Source organism: Emys orbicularis, chromosome 20 (genome assembly GCF_028017835.1).
Source record: "Emys orbicularis isolate rEmyOrb1 chromosome 20, rEmyOrb1.hap1, whole genome shotgun sequence".
Taxonomy (NCBI): Eukaryota; Metazoa; Chordata; order Testudines; family Emydidae; genus Emys; species Emys orbicularis.
Window position 1 is genome coordinate 11,213,681 of NC_088702.1, and position 11,562 is coordinate 11,225,242.

Genomic DNA, 11,562 nt, shown 5'->3' on the forward strand with positions numbered 1-11,562 from the left:
TAAATGTCAATTTGAATATTTGTATTCTGTCTACCTGGACAAGCTATTCTTCGGGTTGGTAGGGGTGAAGTGATATATTTTAAGTTAATAATAATATAATATGGAGATATACCTATCTCATAGAACTGGAAGGGACCTTGAAAGGTCATCAAGTCCAGTCCCCTGCCTTCACTAGCAGGACCAATTTTTTTGCCCCCGATCCCTAAATAGCCCTCTCAAGGATTGAACTCACAATCTTGGGTTTAGCAGGCTAATGCTCAAACCACTGAGCTACCCCTCCCCCCATTGGGGGAGCCCAGTCTTCTGGATGGAAAGTATGCACTTAAAGTAAATCTTATTCTGAAACCATTTGAACCTGGGTTTTGTTTTGTTTTTGAGTCTCTGTCATTCTGTTACAAAGCTTTATCCCTGACTTCCATGTTGAAGAGCTAAAGTATTACAATTCGAAGAGATTTTTTTTCTGCCCTCCCTGCAATCTGGCCTTTCAGAGAGACAGAGAAAGAATCCTTTTTTTAAAAAAAAGAATAGAAACTACAGAGCTGTTCAACCATGACATTTAAATGAGTGAGATTTCAAGGCCTTGTATGCATTGGTTCCCAAATAGGGTTTTAAAAATGGTATCTGGAAACACAGTTGAACTAGCTAATGTAGCTAGGATGTAACATTGTTAAAATCATCTTTAAATATCATTAGTGAAATGCTGGGTCTGTCTTCATTATAAAACATGTTGTGTTTGGACAGTGCGTGTCTTGGTAGTGCCCTGGCAGCATAACACAGATTGGTCTTTTTGCAAAGACAGACCTAATTCTTCTTATAACCATATTATGGAACTTTATTATAGTCCCTGGTCTTTAACATGCTCTGTAACATGGTGATAACAGAGCTTGATGCCACAGACAATCTACAACAAACAATTATTACATGGCCAAGGCAGTACCATGTGGTTATAATGTGTTCTCTTGATTTAGTAAATCTTGTAGTGTAGCCAGGCCCTTTGTCTCACCCCTATCTCTAAGCAGCAGGCATATGCCAAAATATTATATCTCCAAACTATTAATCCTCAAACTTTTCCATTTCCCATATATTCTTTATATCAGTGTACTTCTCCTTGGTACCTTTATATAAAGCTATTATACACCATTTATAAATCATTGGCTTCCCATGTTAAATGTTACAATAAAAAAAACCCCATATTTGTATTTGTAAAGATTTTTATGGGAAAACTCAGAAACTTTGCAAACCTCTCTGAAAGATTCACTGGAGAATTTATTTTCTAATCAAATAGGACTAGTAAAAAGAGCATACAGGAAGCACTTTATAGTCTATAATGTGCACGTTTCCTGGTGCTTGAAGGGAGTGAATATGAGGTGAAGCAGGGGAATACGGGGATATAAATAATTCATATTTTTACATTTATTATCATTTGCATTTCCACAGTGAGTAGGGGCCCTAGCCATGGACTGGGACCCTATTGGGCTAAGCACTGTACAAAAACAGAACAAAAAGACGGTCCCTGCTCTAAGGAGCTTACAATCTAAGTATAAAACAAAGGACAACAGATGGATGTAGACAGATGGGGGAGTACAAGTAAACAATGAGACAGTATTGGTCAGCAGAAGAGGTAGTGGTTTCTGCACAGCAACAGCCTAACCGTTGTCACGTTTTTGTAGGCATCACAGCAAAGGAGAGTACCGAGGAGCGATTGGAAGGTGGATGATCTGGTGGCTACATACTACGGCCGTGGCTCTCTAGCTCGAGGTGGGCAGTATGGATTATTATATAGCAAAACACAGAGAGGTGGAGCGACTAGTCCGAAATCAGGTGTGCAGCCACCACCACACCACCTGGCCCTTCCAGAGCCAGGAATACCACTCAGCAGCAGTTCTGACCTTCTCCCAGTCTCTTGTATCAATAACCACTAGACCGAATGTGTTTTCCAGAGCTGGGAACAGAACACTGTCTATTTAGGTATGTGCTAATATGGCTCTGTTCTTGCCTGAGCTCTTCACAAGCTTTCAAAAATACAAATAAGTTGATCACTCTTTTTTTCCCTCTTCATCTTAGCCTGTAGGCAAAATAGCCTGATTAATTCAGAGGGGTTATTGCTTGCTTGCTTGTTTGTTTGTTTGAAGTGGGAGAGTTGTATGTGTTCGAAAAACGAATTGAGGAGAAGATAAATTGAGGCAATTTTGGATTAATGCAGAAAGTGGTATTGTTCTGATGTCCTGCTCCAACCAGTAGACTGTGCTCTCCCCCCAGAAGGAAGTACTAGTATTATCCATGTACTTTGTAGAAGGGTGACTTTCACTCTCCCTGGTATAGACAGGGAACTGAGATACAGAGGGGTGGAAAGGCTTGCCCAAGGTCAGTGCCAGAGCTAGGAATGGATAGGGTTACCATATTTCAACTATCAAAAAAGAGGACGGGAGGAGCCCCGCCCCCATCCTGCCCTAGCCCCGCCCCTTCCCCTTCCACTCCCTCCCACTTCCCTTCCCCCTCAGAACCCCCAACCCTCCCCCCCCACTCCTTGTCCCCTGACTGCCCTCTCCTGGGACCCCTGCCCCTAACTGCCCCCCAGGACTCCACCCCCTACCTAAGCCTCCCTGCTCCTTGTCCCCTGACTGCCCCCTCCTGAGACCTTCCCCCCATCCTAACTGGCCCCCTAGGACCCTATCCCCTACCTGTCCCCTGACTGCCCCAACCCTTATCCACACCCCCACCCCCAGACAGACACCAGGGACTCCCACGCCCCATCCAACCACTCCCCACCCCCCGAACTCCCGACCCATCCAACCCTGCTCCCTGTGTCTTGACTGCCCCCTCCAGAACCTCCCTGCCCCTTCTCCGACCCCCTGGCCCCCTTACCCTGCCGCTCAGGACAGAGTGCTGCGGAGCGGCGCGCTGGGCAGCAGGGGAGGGGGAGCAGGAGCAGGGGGAGGAGCTCCAGACTGCCGGAGGCCCGATGCGAACGGCCGGCCGGCGATCTGGGAATGCAGGGATGGGGAGTGGGGGGAGAGAGGAGGGGAGTGATCTCAAGTTGCAGGGGAGAGGAGGGGGAAGTGGAGGAGGGGCTCTGGCTGTCAGAGCCCCGTGCGAGTGGCACGATCCGTCCAGCTGCCCTGTCAGCTGGACGCGCTCTGCGGGGGGGGGGGGGGGGAAATCCGGACATTTACAAATTCCCCCCGGACGCTATTTTTAACTCAGAATCCGGACGAATGGTAACCCTAGGAATGGAGCACAGCTGCCCTGACGTCTCTCCATCCTCACCACTGGAGCCCAGGCCCTACCTACACCCCGCCAAGCTAGGAATGGAACCCAGGAGTGCTGATGCCTCAGCCCCCCAGTTCCCACCAAGGGACCCTCTCCTAGAAATGAGGCCCCGCTCTGCCTGTTGCACCACACTAGCTCAGAGTTGGGCAGCCATGACCCCCAAACCTCTCACATGTTACCCCACCAGTGCCCAGAACCCGCTGGCTAGAGGGAGCCAGAAGGCAGGGGCACCATCTAATGTGGTCCCTGCATCCTCAAGGGACTACATGTCCCAGCATGCAACGCTCTACGTTGAGTCACAGGGACGCGCGGGACTACGCTTCCCAGCACGCATCACGTCCTCCTGACCCTCGCGGCACGAAGCGTGGCGCGTTGCCCGCTGGGGGCTGTAGTCCCGTTTCCTCCCGCATGGAGTCCCGAGGCTTCTCCCTCCGCTTCCCCCTGCCGGCCGCCCAGCTGCTGCTCCCCCCGCCGGGGGACTGCCTCCTCGGGTCCCAGCCGCCTGGGAGACCCCCGTTGCCCAGCTACTGCTCCTGATGCCGGGTAAGTGCCCCACTGAGCCCCAGCACCTACCCACACGAGGGGGCTCCCCCACAGCCCCCCCACCGCCCATGCCACCGGGGGACCCATGCCCCGGCTGCCGCTGCCTGTGCGGCCCGAGGAGCCCCGCCACATGCTCCAGCCACTGCTGGCGGAGCTGCCGGGAGATCCCTGCCCCGTGCCCCAGCCCCTGCTCCGTGTGCAGGCTGGGGACTGGGGACCCCGGCCCCCGCTGCCCGAGCGACCCGGGGAGCCCCACGGCGTGTTTCAGCCACTGCTGCCCGAGCAGCCACTGGGGGATCCCTGCCCCGCTCCCCGGCGGCCGCTGCCCGAGTAGCCCGGGGAGCCCCGCGGTGCGCGTCTGCCGCTGCCGCTCGGGTACCCGTACCCCGTGCCCCGGCTGCCGCTGCCTGAGCGGCCGGGGGAGCCCCGCGGCACGCCGCAGCCACCGCTGCTCCGATCGCCAGGGGACTCCTGCCCCGCTCCCCAGGTGCCGCTGCCCGGGCAACATGGGGAACCCCACCACCTGGCCCAGTCACCGCTGCCTTGGTCACCGGGGATCTCCTGCTCCGCGCTGCTGCCGCCTACGCAGCCAGGGGATCCCCACCACCCGCCCCAGCCACGGCTGTCCGAGCCCCCGGGGGTCTCCCACCCCGCGCTCCAGCCGCCACCGCTCGCAGTGCCCGAGGAGCTCCCTGATGCACCCCAGCAGACAAGACCCCGACCCGCCACCCGCCAGCTGCCACAGAATCTGAGAGACCTGCCTGCCCATCACCTGGCACTCCGGCTGCCGAGTGACTCCCCCGCTGTCCACCAGCTGCTCCAGCCACCGGGGGACCCCCCAACCACTCCCCTACTGCCCCAACCGCTGGGGACCCCCTCCACGCTCCTGCTGCTCCAGCCAACGAGAGACCCCTGCACCGCCCCACAGCAGACCCCAGCAACTGGAGACCCATCTCCCTCTGCTCCACCATGTACAAACTCTACGCCACTGCCTGGCAGCCAGGATCACAGAGTGGGCGACGACCGGGGGAGCCATCAGCCCCGCCCAGAAGGGCTTCATGCCATCGGAGGGGTGCTACGAGCACAACTTCTTGCTCCAGACCGTCATCCAGACGACCAGGAGAACGCGGAAGCAGTGCGCGGTAGCGTGGCTCGACCTGGCCAACGCCTTCGGGTCCATCCCCCACCACCACATCTTCGACACACTCCAGGAGTTTGGGATGCCGGAGGCCTTTCTCCACCTGATCCGGGAACTATATGAGGGCTGCAGCACCACCATCCGCTCGGTAGAAGGGGAGACCGCCGAGATACCAATCCACAGCGGCGTGAAGCAGGGTTGCCCCCTCAGCCCGATCGTCTTCAACCTTGCCATGGAGCCGCTCCTGCAGGCAATCTCCGACGGCACCGACGGCTTCGACCTGCACGGCGAGAGGGTGAGCGTCTTGGTCTACGCGGATGACCTGGTCCTGATCGCGGATGACCCCGAGAGGCTCCAGGGCATGCTCGACACCATCGGGAGAGCCGCGGACTGGACGGGACTCCGCTTCAATGCCAAGAAGTGCGCGTCCCTCCATGTTGGCGGGAGCAAGAGGGACTCGGTACTGATGACGGAGTTCCTCATCCAGGGCGAGTCCGTCGTTCCCCTGGCGGAGGGGCAGGCGTACCAGCACCTCGGCACGCCGACAGGCTTCCGAGTCCGGCAGACCCCCGAGGACACCATCCGGGAGATCCTGCAGGACGCCGCCAAGATCGACACATCCCTGCTGGCGCCGTGGTAGAAGATCAACGCCCTCAACACCTTCCGGCCCAGCCCAGCCCAGCCCAGCCCTATAACAGCCCTGGGAGGCAGCGCTGGCCCCACAGCCGGCCCGAGCCTGCGACAGAATGGGGGAGCTGCTGGGCCTGTGCGTGCTGGCTGCGCTGCTGGGCACAGGTGAGGGGGGGCGGTGCACACCCCAGGGCACCGGTCCCCAGCCCCAGGGCACCCCATACCCAGCCCCCAGCCCAGCCCCAGGGCACCTGGGCCCCAGCGACACCCCTGTCCCCAGCCCCCAGGGCACCCTGTTCCCAGCCCCAGGGACAACCCCCATTCCCCAGCCACTGGGTACCCCTGTACCCCATTCCCCAGCCCCAGGGACACCCCTGTATCCAGCCCCCAGGGCACCCTGTCCCCAGCCCCCAGGGATACCCGCCATTCCCTAGCCCCAGGGCACCCTGTTCCCAGCCACCGGGTACCCCTGTACTCCATTCCCCAGCCCCAGGGACACCCCTGTCCCCAGCCCCCAGGGCACCCTGTCCCCAGCCCCCAGGGATACCCGCCATTCCCCAGCCCCAGGGCACCCTGTTCCCAGCCCCAGGGACACCCCTGGACCCAGCCCCCAGGACACCCCCCATTCCCCAGCCACCGGGTACCCCTGTACCCCATTCCCCAGCCCCAGGAACACCCCTGTATCCAGCCCCGAGGGCACCCTGTCCCCAGGCCCCGGGACACCCCCATACCCAGCCTAGCCCTAGGGCACCCCTGTACCCAGCCCCCAGGACACCCCCCATTCTCCAGCCCCAGGGACACCCCTGTACCCAGCCCCGGGGCACCCTGTACCCCTGCACCCATCCCCCAGGGCACCCCTGTACCAGCCCCAGGGACACCCTGACCCACCCTGCTACTCAGTCCGCGCACCCCAGGGCCCCCCCTCCCCACTGTCAGATGGCCGTAGACACTCACTATCCCTCATCTAGCCCCATACACAGGATCTATCTAGCCCCGCAGATACCGCCTCTGGCTACCAACGGGGGGGGGGGGGGGGGGGGGAGAGGGACGTGGGGATAGGTATGGGTGGGGGAGGGGATGGATCCTGTTGTCACTTCACCCAGTGAACTTTTGGTTATTTAATGTCTAATAGACTCCAGGTCTCGGAGGGGAGTGGGGGCTGGTGGGTTAGAGGAGGGGGGACTGGGAGCCAGGACTCCTGGGTTCTCTCCCCTGGTCTGGGAGGGGAGTGGGGGCTGGTGGGTCAGAGCAGGCGGGTGGGAGCCAGGACTCCTGGGTTCTCTCCCCTGGTCTGGGAGGGGAGTGGGGGCTGGTGGGATAGAACAGGGGGGTGAGAGCCAGGACTCCTGGGTTCATTCTGGGGCCATGGCTCGGTGAGAAGATATGCAACGATACAGGCTGAGCAAGTGATTCGCTCCCCTGGCTGCAGGGCCACTGTGTCTCCACGGGGGCAGGATGGAATTTCCCCCACACAGGCGGGTTGATGGGCCCATGGGGCCGGTCTGGGGGGGCAGGAGGCGGGATGCCGGGTGAGATGGGCCCGTTGGAGGGGCTCTGACTGCGCTTCCCTCCCCTGTGCCCAGGGGGCGCCATCTCCTGCTATAACTGCACCAGCTCGGAGGGCTACAACTGCACCACGAACCAGGCCACCTGCACCAGCGCCGTCAACAGCTGCACCACCATCGCCCGCGACGAGGAGCAGGGTAGGGCCCGGCCTGTGGGGCTGGGGGAGTGGGGACAAGCAGCGCTGCAAGCTTCCCCCCAGCAGTGCCCCCTGGAGCTGCAGGCCTCCCCTGTCAGCAGTGCTCCGATGCTGGGAGCTTCCCCGCAGCAGTGCCCCCTGGAGCTGCAGGCCTCCCCTGTCAGCAGTGCTCCGATGCTGGGAGCTTCCCCGCAGCAGTGCCCCCTGGAGCTGCGGGCCTCCCCTGTCAGCAGTGCTCCGATGCTGTGAGCTTCCCCGCAGCAGTGCCCCCTGGAGCTGCGGGCCTCCCCTGTCAGCAGTGCTCCGATGCTGGGAGCTTCCCCGCAGCAGTGCCCCCTGGAGCTGCGGGCCTCCCCTGTCGCAGTGCTCCGATGCTGGGAGCTTCCCCGCAGCAGTGCCCCCTGGAGCTGCGGGCCTCCCCTGTCAGCAGTGCTCCGATGCTGGGAGCTTCCCCGCAGCTGTGCCCCCTGGAGCTGCGGGCCTCCCCTGTCAGCAGTGCCCCGATGCTGGGAGCTTCCCCGCAGCAGTGCCCCCTGGAGCTGCGGGCCTCCCCTGTCAGCAGTGCTCCGATGCTGGGAGCTTCCCCGCAGCAGTGCCCCCTGGAGCTGCGGGCCTCCCCTGTCACCAGTGCTCCGATGCTGGGAGCTTCCCCGCAGCAGTGCCCCCTGGAGCTGCGGGCCTCCCCTGTCACCAGTGCTCCGATGCTGGGAGCTTCCCCGCAGCAGTGCCCCCTGGAGCTGCGGGCCTCCCCTGTCACCAGTGCTCCGATGCTGGGAGCTTCCCCGCAGCAGTGCCCCCTGGAGCTGCGGGCCTCCCCTGTCAGCAGTGCTCCGATGCTGGGAGCTTCCCCGCAGCAGTGCCCCCTGGAGCTGCGGGCCTCCCCTGTCAGCAGTGCTCCGATGCTGGGAGCTTCCCCGCAGCAGTGCCCCCTGGAGCTGCGGGCCTCCCCTGTCAGCAGTGCTCCGATGCTGGGAGCTTCCCCGCAGCAGTGCCCCCTGGAGCTGCGGGCCTCCCCTGTCACCAGTGCTCCGATGCTGGGAGCTTCCCCGCAGCAGTGCCCCCTGGAGCTGCGGGCCTCCCCTGTCACCAGTGCTCCGATGCTGGGAGCTTCCCCGCAGCAGTGCCCCCTGGAGCTGCGGGCCTCCCCTGTCAGCAGTGCTCCGATGCTGGGAGCTTCCCCGCAGCAGTGCCCCCTGGAGCTGCGGGCCTCCCCTGTCAGCAGTGCTCCGATGCTGGGAGCTTCCCCGCAGCAGTGCCCCCTGGAGCTGCGGGCCTCCCCTGTCAGCAGTGCTCTGATGCTGGGAGCTTCCCCGCAGCAGTGCCCCCTGGAGCTGCGGGCCTCCCCTGTCAGCAGTGCTCCGATGCTGGGAGCTTCCCCGCAGCAGTGCCCCCTGGAGCTGCGGGCCTTCCCTGTCAGCAGTGCTCCGATGCTGGGAGCTTCCCCGCAGCAGTGCCCCCTGGAGCTGCGGGCCTCCCCTGTCAGCAGTGCTCCGATGCTGGGAGCTTCCCCGCAGCAGTGCCCCCTGGAGCTGCGGGCCTCCCCTGTCAGCAGTGCTCCGATGCTGGGAGCTTCCCCGCAGCAGTGCCCCCTGGAGCTGCAGGCCTTCCCTGTCAGCAGTGTCCCCCCGATGCTGCAAGCTTCCCCTCAGCAGTGCCCCCCAGAGCTGCAGGCTTCCCCTAATAATGGTGCCCCCCGACACTCCAAGTTTCCCATCAGCAGTGCCCCCCAGTGCTGCGAGCTTCCCCCCAGCAGTGCCCACATTTGACATTGCGCACGCCTCCCCAGCAGTCCCCCCGACCTGCGAGCTTCACACTAGCAGTGCCCCCCCATGCCACAGGTAGACTGAGGGGGGTGCGGGTACAAACCCCGCGTGTGTCCTAGCCCCTTGACTGCTCCATCCCAGGGGGATTCTCCCCACAAATCATGGCTTGCACCATCCCCGTACCCCGTGTCTCACCCCCGGTGCCCGCCCTGTCCTGCCAGGGGACGAGGACAAGGAGAAGACGGTGTACGAGAATAAATGCAACTCGGACGACCGGCTCTGTAACCAGTTCTACGGGCTGACGGCCGGCGCCTACCGTCTGCGCTGGAACTCGACTTGCTGCCGGGCGGACAGCTGCAACGTGCCCGAGATCACCCGTAGGAGCCCCCTGGGCGGCGCCAGGACGCCTGGGTTCTCTCCCCGCTCTGGGAGGGGAGTGGGGTCTCGTGGTCAGAGCAGGGGTGGGGGCTGGGAGCCAGGACGCCTGGGTTCTCTCCTTGGCTCTGGGAGGAGAGTGGGGGCTGGTGGGTTAGAGCAGGGGTGGGGGCTGGGAGCCAGGACGCCTGGGTTTTCTCCCCTGCTCTGGGAGGGGAGTGGGGTCTAGTGGTTACAGCAGGGGGGCTGGGAGCCAGGACTCCTGGGTTATCTCCCTGGCTCTGGGAGGAGAGTGGGGGCTGGTGGGTTAGAGCACGGGGGGCTGGGAGCCAGGACTCCTGGGTTCCATCCCCGGCTCTGGGAGGGGAATGGGGGCTGGTGGTTAGAGCAGGGGGGGCTGGGAGCCAGGACTCCCGGGTTCTCTCCCTGGCTCTGGGAGGGGAGTGGGGTCTAGTGGTTACAGCAGGGGGGCTGGGAGCCAGGACTCCTGGGTTCTCTCCCTGGCTCTGGGAGGGGAGTGGGGGCTGGGAGCCAGGACTCCTGGGTTCTCTCCCTGGCTCTGGGAGGGGAGTGGGGGCTGGGAGCCAGGACTCCTGGGTTCCATCCCCGATTACTCCTTGTTGTTGTGTCTCCTTCCCGCAGTGCAGCCCAGCTCCGGGGTGCCCAATGGGCTGCGCTGCCGGTCGTGCTTTGCCCGCGGCTCGGACGTCTGCGTGCCCACCGAGGTGCTGAACTGCACGGGCCTGCAGACCCGCTGCATCCAATTTGCCGCCACCGCCGGCGCAGGTACCGGGGGCCGGGCTCTGCTGGGGGGGAGGCGAGGTTCAGCCGCATGTGTATTGGGGGGGGGGGGGGCCTTGTGCCTATGAGGGGTCATGCCCATGGGGTGGCTGTGGGTCTGTTCCCATGGGGTGGTTGGGGGGATATGTGGGGGGCTGATGCCTTTGGGGAAGTTGGGGGGCTGTGGAGGGGGGCTGGTGCCCAAAGGGCAGTTGGGGGGCTGGTGCTCCGGGCCGGGTGGGGGGGATGTGTGGGGGACCGGTCCCCATGGGGCAGGTGGGGGGCTGCGTGGGGGGCTGGTGCCCATGGGGCTTTTGGGGGGTCCCTTGCGCCCCTAACCCTCTCCCCTCCCCCCCAGGGTTCGAGGGTCTCCGCGTGGCCTTCATGGGTTGTGCCACCCGCAGCCTGTGTGACGTGGGCGCCGTGGCCCTGTTCGCCTCCCAGCGCCAGGCCATGCTCAAGACCAACCTGTGCAGCACGGCGGGGGCGGCCCGGGGGGGGCTGCCCCTCCTCAGCCTGGGGGGGCTGCTCCTCTGGGCGCTGCGCCCCTGATTGCATCATCCCCCCTCTGCAGCACCCCCCTTTGACAGGGAGCCCCCCCCCAATCGCACTTTCCCCCCCATAGTGCTGGGAACTAGCCCCTTCCCCGGCAGTCGCTGCCTCCCGGTCATCCTCCCCCCAGCCCAGCACTGCCCCCCATCACCCCCCCAAAGCTGGGCACTGCCCCCTTAAATGCCACCTGCTACGCCCCTCCCCACCTGCCCCAGCGCCCCCCCCGTCACTTCTCCCCCGACACAGTACTTCCCACAGCCCAATTCCTTGTCCTCTCCCCTGGGTTGGGTGGGAGCCGGCGCCCCCCAGAGGGGACAGGCCCCTGCCCCATTCCCCACCCCCTGAGCCAGCCAGTCCCTGCCCTCGGGCCGGATGGGAGCCAGCGCCCCCGAGAGGGGACAGGCCCCGTGTCTGTTCGCTGGTCGTGATTGCCAAACCCAGGGCTTGCAGGAGTTTCTTTCCCACCTGAGATCTGGGATCCGGGTTGATTTTCCGGTTTCATTCTCGTCTCACCAACCCCGCTCAAACGACGGGAACGGCCAGTTTGGGTCAAAAATGCCGTTGCAGAGTTTTATATAATAAAGTTGAAAATACGCACAAGTTTGTGTTTATACAGGGAGCCCTCGCCTGGCACTGGGACGCAGCCGCTCTAGGGTGGGGCACAGGGGCTGGTTATACAGGGACCCCTCCCCCAGTGCTCAGATGTGGCCGCTCTGGGGTGGGGCACAGGGGCTGGTTATACGGGGACCCCTCCCCCCGTGCTGAGATGTGGCCGCTCTGGGGTGGGGCACCGGGGCAGGGTACACGGG

General features: G+C 62.5%; 1 protein-coding gene across 1 annotated transcript; it reads left to right on the forward strand.

Annotated features, from left to right (window-relative positions):
• Window positions 1-5,697: 5,697 nt before the first annotated feature.
• Window positions 5,698-10,753, forward strand: LOC135892189 (phospholipase A2 inhibitor and Ly6/PLAUR domain-containing protein-like). Its single transcript, XM_065419901.1, has 5 exons — window positions 5,698-5,746; window positions 7,165-7,284; window positions 9,268-9,423; window positions 10,064-10,207; window positions 10,560-10,753. Exons 1-5 carry the CDS (start codon window positions 5,698-5,700, stop codon window positions 10,751-10,753), a joined length of 663 nt encoding a protein of 220 aa, XP_065275973.1.
• Window positions 10,754-11,562: the final 809 nt, after the last annotated feature.

Bases quoted from the DNA above. Each gene is read 5' to 3' on its own strand.
- LOC135892189 (XM_065419901.1), top strand. From the start codon at position 5,698: ATGGGGGAGCTGCTGGGCCTGTGCGTGCTGGCTGCGCTGCTGGGCACA. The intron at 7,285-9,267 runs GTAGGGCCCGGC...CTGTCCTGCCAG, and splicing joins CGCCCGCGACGAGGAGCAGG to GGGACGAGGACAAGGAGAAG. The intron at 10,208-10,559 runs GTACCGGGGGCC...CCTCCCCCCCAG, and splicing joins TGCCGCCACCGCCGGCGCAG to GGTTCGAGGGTCTCCGCGTG.